This window comes from Lupinus angustifolius, unplaced genomic scaffold, assembly GCF_001865875.1.
Source record: "Lupinus angustifolius cultivar Tanjil unplaced genomic scaffold, LupAngTanjil_v1.0 Scaffold_17_101, whole genome shotgun sequence".
Lineage (NCBI taxonomy): Eukaryota > Viridiplantae > Streptophyta > Magnoliopsida > Fabales > Fabaceae > Lupinus > Lupinus angustifolius.
In genome coordinates, this window is record NW_017719076.1 from 16,028 (window position 1) to 29,007 (window position 12,980).

The window sequence follows — 12,980 nt, forward strand, 5'->3', positions numbered from 1 at the left end:
TGAATAAATGTGTATACGTCAAGCTTATACTACATTCAATCCCAAGAAATGAGTACTTAGCTACTCATTTCCACACAATGTAAGAAAGATAAGTATAATGTAAAAGTCATTAGGTGGTAGAACCATTCACAAATGAACCCATATTAATACATATGGTACTTACATTTAGTTCCATGAGCTAAGTGAGCTAAACTCTCTAAAACTTAGAAAAATAAATATTACAATTCAAATATTCAAAAGTGTGTTCTTTTGGCTCGGGCTAGACGTCTTTAAAACTGTGCACATGATGACTTATGTGTTCAGTGCACCACATGTGCGCTGAGCATGACTTCCAGCTCGCTAGGCGTGACTTTTGGACGCACCAACATGCACTGGGAGCACCACCCACTGCGCTTAGCGCAAATACGTGTGTTGGCCGTTGAGTTCTACAGAGCAAACTTCAAATTCTTTTAATTGAGGCACTCATTGTAGATGTTGCACATAGTGTGGTTCTTCCTCCATTGGGCGTGGCTCTGGCATTGAGCATGCATCTTAGATGCTGTAAAATCCACTAATCGTGATCCTTGCTTTGAGCTTGACCGAGTTTTATCCGCAAACTTAGTTTCTTTTGATCATTCCTCCAAATTAAGCTTGCAAAACACTTTAAAGATGATATTTGACTATTTAACAAGCTTTAATCATATATATATGTATGATTTCATCTATTTGAGTTGATTAAGTAGTTAAAGTGCCATAAAAAGATTGTGAAATGTATGACCAATTTGACACTTGACAAACTGATAATAACAGTAAAATAAAACAGCAATTATAACTCAGATCAAGAGCAGAAAGAACCTGGAAATTTACTAAGGAATTTAATAACTTGGTATTTTCTCCATTCTAATCCTCCTCAACACAATAAATACTCAGAGAGGATTCCTTTAGGGTTCTGCCCAGGATGGGCTTACAAGGGGCCCAAAAGATTAAAAGAAAGACAATTAATATTTATTTAAATTCTGCATAATCAGATAGCCATTTGGGCTTGAGTTTACTCCTTGTGGGCCTAGTCTGTCCTCCAGCTTCAGTGGTGGCCCAATCAGTGGTATCACAAACTCTCCTCAACTTAGAACTTTATTTGTCCCCAAATAAGAGTCCAAACTGATTAATATAACAGAGTTTTCTTATTATTTTTTTGACAACTATTAACTCCAGATCAAATTGGTTGAGAGTCTTGAGACAAGACTTAGGAAATTAAAAATGAATATGCACAAATGTGAGAGATCTGAAAATGTTATTGGAATTCAATAATGACAAAAAATGGCTAAAACATAGTAACAACCAATTATGTGCTCATAATTTGTGACGAGGTAGAATATCTTGCAACTAGGGAACATGGTAAAACAACATATGCCCATTTGGGTTATAGAAATAACATATAAAATAAGAATTTAATATTTATGATGAGTTCTATTATGTGATCAGTATATCATTCATCAATCATATTATTACATAACATCTGATTTACAGATGATGTACTGATAGTATAAATCATTTTTACATTATCAGTTCATACATTTTTCCTCATAAAATAAAGCTAATACACACATCATTTTTCATATAAATTTTATGTCATCTCATTTATTACAAAGAAATTAACTTAACATTTAACAAGGATTTGCATGAATTTTAAGTAGTGACTAATAATTTACAATAGCAACAATCAAACAGTTTTCTACTGGATACAATTACTTCATGAATGGTATATCATTATTATGTAAATAGAAGAATATTGAAAAATAAGTTCACGAACCATCTTACTAAAAACATTATTCAGTGTCATTCACGAGTTTCTTGTTTTAAAAGTTTTTTAAATCATGTCCGTTGAAAAATAATTTTCATCACATGTCGTAATCTCATATACTACTGAATTGTTAAGTACTCGAAATAATCTGAATTCTATATGTTTGTACAATCCGTTTCTTGCATCCACCCAATGCTATATTTCTCGGATAACGTGGGGGGAACTGCTTAATGCGATAAATTATGTTTATATCTTCCTGGGTTTCAATGATGTGTTTGTCTAAACAAAGTTGTAAGTGGCAACATCTAAATTTACTTGGATCTAGGGCTAACAATGAATCGAATCAACTCGGTACTCGTTCGAAATTTTATAAATTTGATTCATGGACCAAATAAGTCAAATTAGAGCTAGAAATTGAGTACGTTAAATAAACAAGTCGAATTTGAGCTGAATATTATTCAACTCGTTAGGTTCATAAGCTAGCTCGATATATATATATTTATATATAAACTAATTTCTTTTTCTTATAATCCACACATTACTTTATTATATTTATAAACAAGGTTATATTTATATACATATAAAACCTTTTGTAGTATTTTTAAAAATGAAATAATTATTTGAGTTGTTCAAATAAACCAATTCGAACTAAGCCGAACAGTTCACAAACTTTAACTGAGCCGAACTCGAGCTAAAAAAATATCTCGTATCGAACTCGAGTCAAATTTCGAGCCGAACCAATCCTTATCGAGCTGAGCTCTGATTCGACTCGGTTCAGCTCGTTTTCAGCCTTACTTATACCCGATCAAACTTGTAACCTTATTTAATCATTTAATATTTTTTTTTGCACAGTACAAATCTCTCATAAAACTCCAGCTCATCCAGAAACAGATTTGAATATTTTGTCATATACTGCCACCACCTACAAGGAAAAGCTTGCCCTTGAACTAAATATATCGCTGCATAAATCTGCTTATGATTCTATCACTAATTTTTTTTGGTTAAAATGCTAATGTCTTAAACGTAAAATTAAAATCCAACATAGTAGTCTGAAGGGGAAAAAGATAATGATCCTTTTATTCATCTTATGATGAAATTGACATTGTGCTACTTCAATTACAATATAGGGAAAGTTGCTAAAGAACCAATACGCTCGGATACAAAATTTCTACATACCTGCTATCTCTGCAACTAGATCATCTAACAACAGAATCTCAACTTCTCTGCCTATTACATCAATGCCATTTTTTAAGTCCAACCACTGGGATTCCATAACCAGCACCTTCCCCATAGCATCATCCTTTACTTTTGCTTGGCTCCCAAGCAACCTGTAAAGACCATCTTGGATCCCAGTTTCAGCCAATTTAGAACTAATAGTTTTGGTTTCGAAGCTCACCCATGGCATTGCATTCACTGATTGATCGTGGATGTTGATGATTCCGGAATTTATACGGTCAAAAAACAATCTCCTTTCAGACCTTGAACAAGTAGTCCAGTCAGAGTACCTCTTTTCAAGTTCATCAAACACGGAAAGATTCACTGGGCAATCCAAAGAATTCAAAATGTGCTGAGCTGTATCAATGCCAGATTCAGACAATACATCAAATATGTAGGAAGACTCCCAGCTATCTTCAGTTCTCCATAATCCATTGTCTTCTGATATTCCGGTAGATGCTTCCCCGCCATCTTCATCACTTGGTTCATCCACACATTCTTCAGATTCCAACTTCAATAACCGGAGTTGCATTCGAAGCCCTATCAACAATGAAGATTCATTAAAAAGAAAATAAGAAACAGGAAAAGGGAAAAAGTCTCAGATATTTTCTTCAGTTAAGCACAATAACAATAACGTAATTGACTTAAGCTTCAAACTAAGGATGGTTACAAGTACATGCAATGCATTCCTTTGTGCTGGTGATTTATCATGTCTATATATATATATATATATATATATATAATATAATATAATATGTATGTGGAAATATCATTAGCTACATACACATTGTATTAGGTGGAAACTTCATGTTCTAAGTATCTTACACTTAAATTATAATAGTATGTATGTGGAATGTGGGTACAAAGCAAAATTTAACAAAAGCATAACACAAAAAAAAAAGCACATAAAAAAGAAGAGAGGGAGAACATAACAAAAGCAATACAATGAATACCAGTTTTCTCCATTACAAGTTACATCATAAAAAAGAGAAAGAATATCAATTTAGAGAGAATAAGGAAAACAAATATGTTGAAGATGAAGATGATAATAAGGAAAAGTCTTGAAAATGAAGTTTTTGGGATCTTCTTGGTTGTGGTTGGAACTTCTGCTTCTATTCTGATTATGGTTTGTTTGTTATTTTACAATTTAGGGGTTAGAAGCAGGTCAAATAATTTTGGACCATAAGTTTCCCCTTCTATACATGTTTAAGAGATGAATATTTTGCAATTTAGGGGTTTTTCCATAAAAACAGAAAATCACAATCAGACGACAATTTTACAATCATTCGATCTTCCCCAGTGATCTTACTCGCAGTGGTAACATCGCATTCAGAGTGGGCATGTGACTCGCTATCTCTTGAAAAATCGTAAGATCTGCCTATCGTATAAGTTAAATCGCGATGTTAACTATGCTAACAAGTAAAACACATGAGATGACAAATAATACAAGTCTATACTACTTGTAGAGTTAAGCAAGTTCGGAATAATCCAAGTAAGAAACTATGCAACTTATTCAATATTCATGCAAAACGTTGATCAAACTTAAAACAAACATTAAGTAAATACAAGAACTCAAATATAATCAAAACTTCATGAACTAACGGTTGAATAAATGTGTATACGTCAAGCTTATACTACATTCAATCCCAAGAAATGAGTACTTAGCTACTCATTTCCACACAATGTAAGAAAGATAAGTATAATGTAAAAGTCATTAGGTGGTAGAACCATTCACAAATGAACCCATATTAATACATATGGTACTTACATTTAGTTCCATGAGCTAAGTGAGCTAAACTCTCTAAAACTTAGAAAAATAAATATTACAATTCAAATATTCAAAAGTGTGTTCTTTTGGCTCGGGCTAGACGTCTTTAAAACTGTGCACATGATGACTTATGTGTTCAGTGCACCACATGTGCGCTGAGCATGACTTCCAGCTCGCTAGGCGTGACTTTTGGACGCACCAACATGCACTGGGAGCACCACCCACTGCGCTTAGCGCAAATACGTGTGTTGGCCGTTGAGTTCTACAGAGCAAACTTCAAATTCTTTTAATTGAGGCACTCATTGTAGATGTTGCACATAGTGTGGTTCTTCCTCCATTGGGCGTGGCTCTGGCATTGAGCATGCATCTTAGATGCTGTAAAATCCACTAATCGTGATCCTTGCTTTGAGCTTGACCGAGTTTTATCCGCAAACTTAGTTTCTTTTGATCATTCCTCCAAATTAAGCTTGCAAAACACTTTAAAGATGATATTTGACTATTTAACAAGCTTTAATCATATATATATGTATGATTTCATCTATTTGAGTTGATTAAGTAGTTAAAGTGCCATAAAAAGATTGTGAAATGTATGACCAATTTGACACTTGACAAACTGATAATAACAGTAAAATAAAACAGCAATTATAACTCAGATCAAGAGCAGAAAGAACCTGGAAATTTACTAAGGAATTTAATAACTTGGTATTTTCTCCATTCTAATCCTCCTCAACACAATAAATACTCAGAGAGGATTCCTTTAGGGTTCTGCCCAGGATGGGCTTACAAGGGGCCCAAAAGATTAAAAGAAAGACAATTAATATTTATTTAAATTCTGCATAATCAGATAGCCATTTGGGCTTGAGTTTACTCCTTGTGGGCCTAGTCTGTCCTCCAGCTTCAGTGGTGGCCCAATCAGTGGTATCACAAACTCTCCTCAACTTAGAACTTTATTTGTCCCCAAATAAGAGTCCAAACTGATTAATATAACAGAGTTTTCTTATTATTTTTTTGACAACTATTAACTCCAGATCAAATTGGTTGAGAGTCTTGAGACAAGACTTAGGAAATTAAAAATGAATATGCACAAATGTGAGAGATCTGAAAATGTTATTGGAATTCAATAATGACAAAAAATGGCTAAAACATAGTAACAACCAATTATGTGCTCATAATTTGTGACGAGGTAGAATATCTTGCAACTAGGGAACATGGTAAAACAACATATGCCCATTTGGGTTATAGAAATAACATATAAAATAAGAATTTAATATTTATGATGAGTTCTATTATGTGATCAGTATATCATTCATCAATCATATTATTACATAACATCTGATTTACAGATGATGTACTGATAGTATAAATCATTTTTACATTATCAGTTCATACATTTTTCCTCATAAAATAAAGCTAATACACACATCATTTTTCATATAAATTTTATGTCATCTCATTTATTACAAAGAAATTAACTTAACATTTAACAAGGATTTGCATGAATTTTAAGTAGTGACTAATAATTTACAATAGCAACAATCAAACAGTTTTCTACTGGATACAATTACTTCATGAATGGTATATCATTATTATGTAAATAGAAGAATATTGAAAAATAAGTTCACGAACCATCTTACTAAAAACATTATTCAGTGTCATTCACGAGTTTCTTGTTTTAAAAGTTTTTTAAATCATGTCCGTTGAAAAATAATTTTCATCACATGTCGTAATCTCATATACTACTGAATTGTTAAGTACTCGAAATAATCTGAATTCTATATGTTTGTACAATCCGTTTCTTGCATCCACCCAATGCTATATTTCTCGGATAACGTGGGGGGAACTGCTTAATGCGATAAATTATGTTTATATCTTCCTGGGTTTCAATGATGTGTTTGTCTAAACAAAGTTGTAAGTGGCAACATCTAAATTTACTTGGATCTAGGGCTAACAATGAATCGAATCAACTCGGTACTCGTTCGAAATTTTATAAATTTGATTCATGGACCAAATAAGTCAAATTAGAGCTAGAAATTGAGTACGTTAAATAAACAAGTCGAATTTGAGCTGAATATTATTCAACTCGTTAGGTTCATAAGCTAGCTCGATATATATATATTTATATATAAACTAATTTCTTTTTCTTATAATCCACACATTACTTTATTATATTTATAAACAAGGTTATATTTATATACATATAAAACCTTTTGTAGTATTTTTAAAAATGAAATAATTATTTGAGTTGTTCAAATAAACCAATTCGAACTAAGCCGAACAGTTCACAAACTTTAACTGAGCCGAACTCGAGCTAAAAAAATATCTCGTATCGAACTCGAGTCAAATTTCGAGCCGAACCAATCCTTATCGAGCTGAGCTCTGATTCGACTCGGTTCAGCTCGTTTTCAGCCTTACTTATACCCGATCAAACTTGTAACCTTATTTAATCATTTAATATTTTTTTTTGCACAGTACAAATCTCTCATAAAACTCCAGCTCATCCAGAAACAGATTTGAATATTTTGTCATATACTGCCACCACCTACAAGGAAAAGCTTGCCCTTGAACTAAATATATCGCTGCATAAATCTGCTTATGATTCTATCACTAATTTTTTTTGGTTAAAATGCTAATGTCTTAAACGTAAAATTAAAATCCAACATAGTAGTCTGAAGGGGAAAAAGATAATGATCCTTTTATTCATCTTATGATGAAATTGACATTGTGCTACTTCAATTACAATATAGGGAAAGTTGCTAAAGAACCAATACGCTCGGATACAAAATTTCTACATACCTGCTATCTCTGCAACTAGATCATCTAACAACAGAATCTCAACTTCTCTGCCTATTACATCAATGCCATTTTTTAAGTCCAACCACTGGGATTCCATAACCAGCACCTTCCCCATAGCATCATCCTTTACTTTTGCTTGGCTCCCAAGCAACCTGTAAAGACCATCTTGGATCCCAGTTTCAGCCAATTTAGAACTAATAGTTTTGGTTTCGAAGCTCACCCATGGCATTGCATTCACTGATTGATCGTGGATGTTGATGATTCCGGAATTTATACGGTCAAAAAACAATCTCCTTTCAGACCTTGAACAAGTAGTCCAGTCAGAGTACCTCTTTTCAAGTTCATCAAACACGGAAAGATTCACTGGGCAATCCAAAGAATTCAAAATGTGCTGAGCTGTATCAATGCCAGATTCAGACAATACATCAAATATGTAGGAAGACTCCCAGCTATCTTCAGTTCTCCATAATCCATTGTCTTCTGATATTCCGGTAGATGCTTCCCCGCCATCTTCATCACTTGGTTCATCCACACATTCTTCAGATTCCAACTTCAATAACCGGAGTTGCATTCGAAGCCCTATCAACAATGAAGATTCATTAAAAAGAAAATAAGAAACAGGAAAAGGGAAAAAGTCTCAGATATTTTCTTCAGTTAAGCACAATAACAATAACGTAATTGACTTAAGCTTCAAACTAAGGATGGTTACAAGTACATGCAATGCATTCCTTTGTGCTGGTGATTTATCATGTCTAACAAATATAAAGCTGTTTAATTCATATCACATATGACATGATTAGCAAGATATTGTTCAAGATGTTTTGACTTCAAAAGCATTAACATGATTGGCAAGAGCGTGATGAAAAAATTATGAAATCATTGATCAGATTACCACTTAAGAAGAAGAACTACAGTAAGAGCAGCGATCAAATCAGAATGTAATCCTGATACCAATGAATTATCAAATCATTCACTAAATGGCTAATTCCATTGGAGATTATAAGGATGCCATCACACCAAAAAAGATATTGACAAAAGCATTCACACTGCATTTTTTCCCATAAATAACACCATGTCAATGTTATTGCTAAATAATAAATTCAGTAATTCACCTAGGCGAAAAATGGAAGGACAGCAATGGCCTCCACTTTCTACATTGTGTGCAATCCAAATGAATGAAAATATGTTGTTGTCAAGAATAGTAGAATACATACAAGCTAAAAGGTAAAACATAAAATTTGTCTTGCAGCTAATTGTTCAATCTGTAATGTAAGTCTGCTAACTATTTTCTTCTCAACTAGAATAGAGATAAAAAGGTGTCAAAATTGGAGCACATTAACGACCTCATGCTTTGCTATGGTAATTGTGAGAAAATACCAAGCAATAAGGATTGACTAACTAATGGAAATATACATGGAGCCAGACACAAGATGGGATCTAAACACAACAACATACAGTAATAACAATAAATGCTTAGTTCAGTTACCTTGTAGGTCAGCGCTGAGACTTCCAAAACAATCAGAACAAGGTGACAGATCATCTGTAAAAGAAGGTTCCAGGACTGAGACTGGACTGGGCTGATCAGCATCTTTGCAGCATGAAGATTCAGCTGATAGTTCCTGAAATATTAAAACATATCAAGTAAGAAGAGACATAATGTAACTTCGAAATTTTTATAATAGTTAGTAATCAGTAATAACTGGTCAGAAAATTGGATCATTGAGAAACTTCTGATCATGGTATTAGAGAAATGCCAATAAACATATCATCAAATACTAATTGAAATTTTATAGACTTAACCTGCTGCATTGAATTGTCTTTGTCAGCATCATCAGTGTCGGCTTTGATTATTTCACATGAAGATAATTCAAGAACCACCTTCTCAGAAGGTTCAGATTCAGAAGAACCAACTGCTTTTTCAGTTGCCACATCCACAACGTCATCAGTAACTACAATTGTATCTCTGGGGATGCTGGCAAAGGATTCGGTGACCAGAACTTCTAGCTTAGGTGAATCTTCTTCAAGATTGATCTTCATTTTATTCTTAATTGTATCCAAGTCTAGTGAAAACTCATTACCATCTACATTTGATGGATGCAAAGACCAAGGCTTTTTGTGCCCATATTTTGTGCTTCTAGTATTCGTACCATGTCTCTGATCACGACTCTTAGGTGCCCTTTTCCTCTCCCGTTTAAAGGCTTCCATTGGCATCATTAATCGTTCATCACGAAGTGCTTCAATTGGGAAGATTGTTCTAGGGCTTCCAAAGGCAGTAGATGAAGCAGGAAGAGACTTTGACCTTGGCAAACTACCAATATATCCATCTTTCCAACCATCCCTGCTGCTGATACCCAGTGGTTCAACCCGCCTAGCAGGTTCACCATTGCAGGAAAATCTATTACGGGAACTTTCACCAATTGGCATGCTGTCAGAACTTGCAAACTTCATTTCCTTTTCAGGGTTAGCAAGCATTTCAGCGAGTGTGCTGCTTTTATTGATGGCTTGAACCTTTTGAGACTTGTGTGCCACTTTCCACCTCTCTGATAATCTCTCCTTTGCCTCTCTACTTACAGATGATTCACTAGAATGGGATGACCGCCTGCTACGGCTATTCAGGCCAACTGAGGTTCCCCAAGTTGCAGGTGTTTCTACTGATTCATTCCCAGAAGTTGCAGGTGTTTCTGGAGATTCATTCCCAGAAGCACTACAAGAACTATCATCTCCAACATATCCTCTAAATTTAGAAGAGGAATTTATACAGCCATTGTTCAAACTACTTTTCATTTGCCTAGTGATTTCCTTTGCAATTTCTCTAGATTCCAAAGAATTTTGCCTCGAATGCTTCGCAGTATCAGGCAAAATTTTCATTTGATACTGTTCAGTGTCCCTAAATCTGACATCTGGAAATTCAGTGTCATTTCCATGCTGTACCAGAAAAGTATGTGATGAAAATGGTGATGAAACAATTCTATTACCATTCTGAACTTTTCCAAGATTAGGTTTCAGGACAACAATCTTTGTGGGGACTGCATCTTTTATATCTCTTTCCTTGAACTGAAGCTTTGATGATTTTGGTGAACTATGCATGGCATGTCTTCTGTCTATGTAGGAAGGATAACCATCACCATGCTTGTAATGAGGTCTACTGTAACTCAACCTTGTTGTTTCCCTATATGACTTCCAGTTAAATTCATGTTCATACTTCTCAATATCCGATAATTTTATAGCTTCTACATGACCCAAATGTGATTCGGAAGGGGCAGCTTGCAGATCATTCAGATGCTTTTTAAACAAAGAATCTGGCTGCTTAAAGTATTTTAGTAGAAGATCTTTGTTAGAGTCCAGAACCTCAAGTGTATCAAGGAAATCCTTTGATGACTGTAAATCCTGAAATGTCGCAAGGCGTTTGGCATCCATGAACTTTTGTTCGATGAATGACATTTCAGCATTAGTGATCTTCAAGTCTGAAGACCCCTGCATCGAGTATCTATTGCTCTCTACCTTTGCGATATCCGATACCTCAAATACATCCTTAAATTCTTGCTGATCTTTTGAACTTCTCCTAGATGATCGGCCACCATCATATGATGTTCCTCTACATTGATTTTTCTCCAATTGTATTGCTCTTTGTAGATGGTTTTCCGAGGAGCCCTTATGTTGCTTATTTGCAGACTGCTGAAACGGCAACCCATCAAGACCCATCAATCTGGCAACGACACCCGGCGATCTTCTTTTGGATTCAGTTTCTCCTGTCATCTCTTCAGCTATTAACTTCTTAATGGGAGTTCCAGACCGTTGTTTTGAAGATTTCCACCCAAATTTAAACGAGAACTGCAAAAATCAGCACATTCGATCATAACTATTAGTAAGTGTTTCTTTCCGTTTTCTGTTCTTTTCCATTTTTATACAAATGTCCATATATATAGAAGGAAAATAAATTTCAATACATAAATATAGCACCCGACATGATTTTAAAAAGTTAGTTTCTTCATTCATAAATCCTGAAATGGAGACCAATTACAGAGAAACTAAAACAAACAAAAAAGGAAAAACGGCTTACCGAATCTTTGTCTGCAACCCCGTCACCGCTGGAGCCAGAATCAGGAGACAGATTCCTAAGCTGACCCGTTCTACGAATCTGCTTGCTTCCTGAAAATGAATTCTACATCAACATTAGCATGAAGATTCGAGAGCACGTTACTAGAACTTTGAAATTTCTAGAATCATAATCACATGCTTGTTAAAAGGAAAATAGAAACATAAAAACCTTATTATCCGGTTAAATCATTAAAGTAAAGTAAGAGAAAGAAAAAAACACCTTTAAAAATCATCAATGGTCAAACACTGTAATTATCACAAGACATCATCATTGCCCCACATAAATTCATTATTTAATGAAAAATAAATACAAAAAAATTAAAACAGTTAGAAAGCACTTGAACTTGAGGAAAAAATCGAAATTAAACGTAAATAAAATTAAAAACCAAACCAACACTCGTATACCATCGGATCCAGCATTTAAAATTTATTTTACATTATTTTCTAAAAATATAAATCCCTTTGTTGCAAAGATCAACTAAGAAAAGAAGGTGAAATTCAAGGTTTAAGAAACCAGCTTCAATTTCAACAACGTAAATATCTACTTGAAAAATATAAATAAGAAAAAGGAAGAGAGAGAGAGAGAGACCTTGAGGTTGGTTCCTTGAAGCAACGTTGAAGTTGTGGATGCGAGATTTCTCCATATCAACGAGTCATGAAAATTGTCGAAAAATTGAAAGAAAGTGAGATCGAGAATCTGAAGAAGAAAACAAAGCAGAAATCGCGAGAAAACCCTAGAATGCTGAGCTACTGAAACGAGAGAGAGAGAGAGAGAAATAAGCGTGATACACGCAGGGATTGTAATATAAATAATAAAAGAAAGAAAGAGGAGAGTGTAGTAAAGGAAGAGAAGGTGATGTTAGAAAGTGAAGGGTGGGGGATGGTATTAATGGAATGGGGTTCCGTTGTAACTTGTAACGTAGAGTGGGGGGAAGAGAGAGTGTGTATGAGGAGTCAGGGTTGTATTTGAACTTTCAAAATACTAAATACCCGAATCATCATGTAATGACACCTCTTACTTGCTTAGGATCCCACGTCCTCTTTACCATTCTTTCTACCTATCTTTTCTTCTTATCATATCTTATATTGTCTCCATCAATTATTTTTTTTAGAAGTATAATATCTATGGAAAGATTTATGATTTACTTATATTATTTTTTTTTTAAAAATCAAAGATGATTAAATATCAATGATAGATAATGTAATGACAGTTTATAAAAGTCATATATTGTTAGTGTATACATTTTTTTTTAATTAACATGAAATATTTTTATTATAGGAAAAACGTATGACACATCATATCTATATCTTTCTACTCATCTTCGT

The 12,980-nt window shown here is 34.1% G+C and overlaps 2 protein-coding genes across 3 annotated transcripts; both read right to left on the reverse strand.

The window, feature by feature from the left end:
- Window positions 1–2,828: 2,828 nt before the first annotated feature.
- Window positions 2,829–3,699, reverse strand: LOC109338089. Its single transcript, XM_019575224.1, has one exon. It carries the CDS (start codon window positions 3,525–3,527, stop codon window positions 2,949–2,951), a length of 579 nt encoding a protein of 192 aa, XP_019430769.1. The 5' UTR covers window positions 3,528–3,699; the 3' UTR covers window positions 2,829–2,948.
- Window positions 3,700–7,338: 3,639 nt separating this feature from the next.
- On the reverse strand, window positions 7,339–12,615 carry LOC109338092. Of its 2 annotated transcripts, none has more exons than XM_019575228.1 (5): window positions 12,244–12,613; window positions 11,617–11,705; window positions 9,357–11,387; window positions 9,043–9,175; window positions 7,339–8,135 (listed from the first exon to the last, which is right to left on the reverse strand). In XM_019575228.1, exons 1-5 carry the CDS (start codon window positions 12,296–12,298, stop codon window positions 7,549–7,551), a joined length of 2,895 nt encoding a protein of 964 aa, XP_019430773.1. In that variant the 5' UTR covers window positions 12,299–12,613; the 3' UTR covers window positions 7,339–7,548. The 2 variants fall into 2 exon arrangements, with proteins under 2 accessions (XP_019430773.1, XP_019430774.1); XM_019575229.1 differs by having other exon boundaries at window positions 7,846–8,135; window positions 9,352–11,387; window positions 12,244–12,615.
- Window positions 12,616–12,980: the final 365 nt, after the last annotated feature.

Coding starts and splice junctions, on each gene's coding strand:
- LOC109338089 (XM_019575224.1), bottom strand. CDS start 3,527: ATGCAACTCCGGTTATTGAAGTTGGAATCTGAAGAATGTGTGGATGAA.
- LOC109338092 (XM_019575228.1), bottom strand. CDS start 12,298: ATGGAGAAATCTCGCATCCACAACTTCAACGTTGCTTCAAGGAACCAA. Junction 11,706..12,243: donor TTCAAGGAACCAACCTCAAG/GTCTCTCTCTCT, acceptor ATTCATTTTCAG/GAAGCAAGCAGATTCGTAGA. Junction 11,388..11,616: donor GGGTTGCAGACAAAGATTCG/GTAAGCCGTTTT, acceptor TGATTTTTGCAG/TTCTCGTTTAAATTTGGGTG.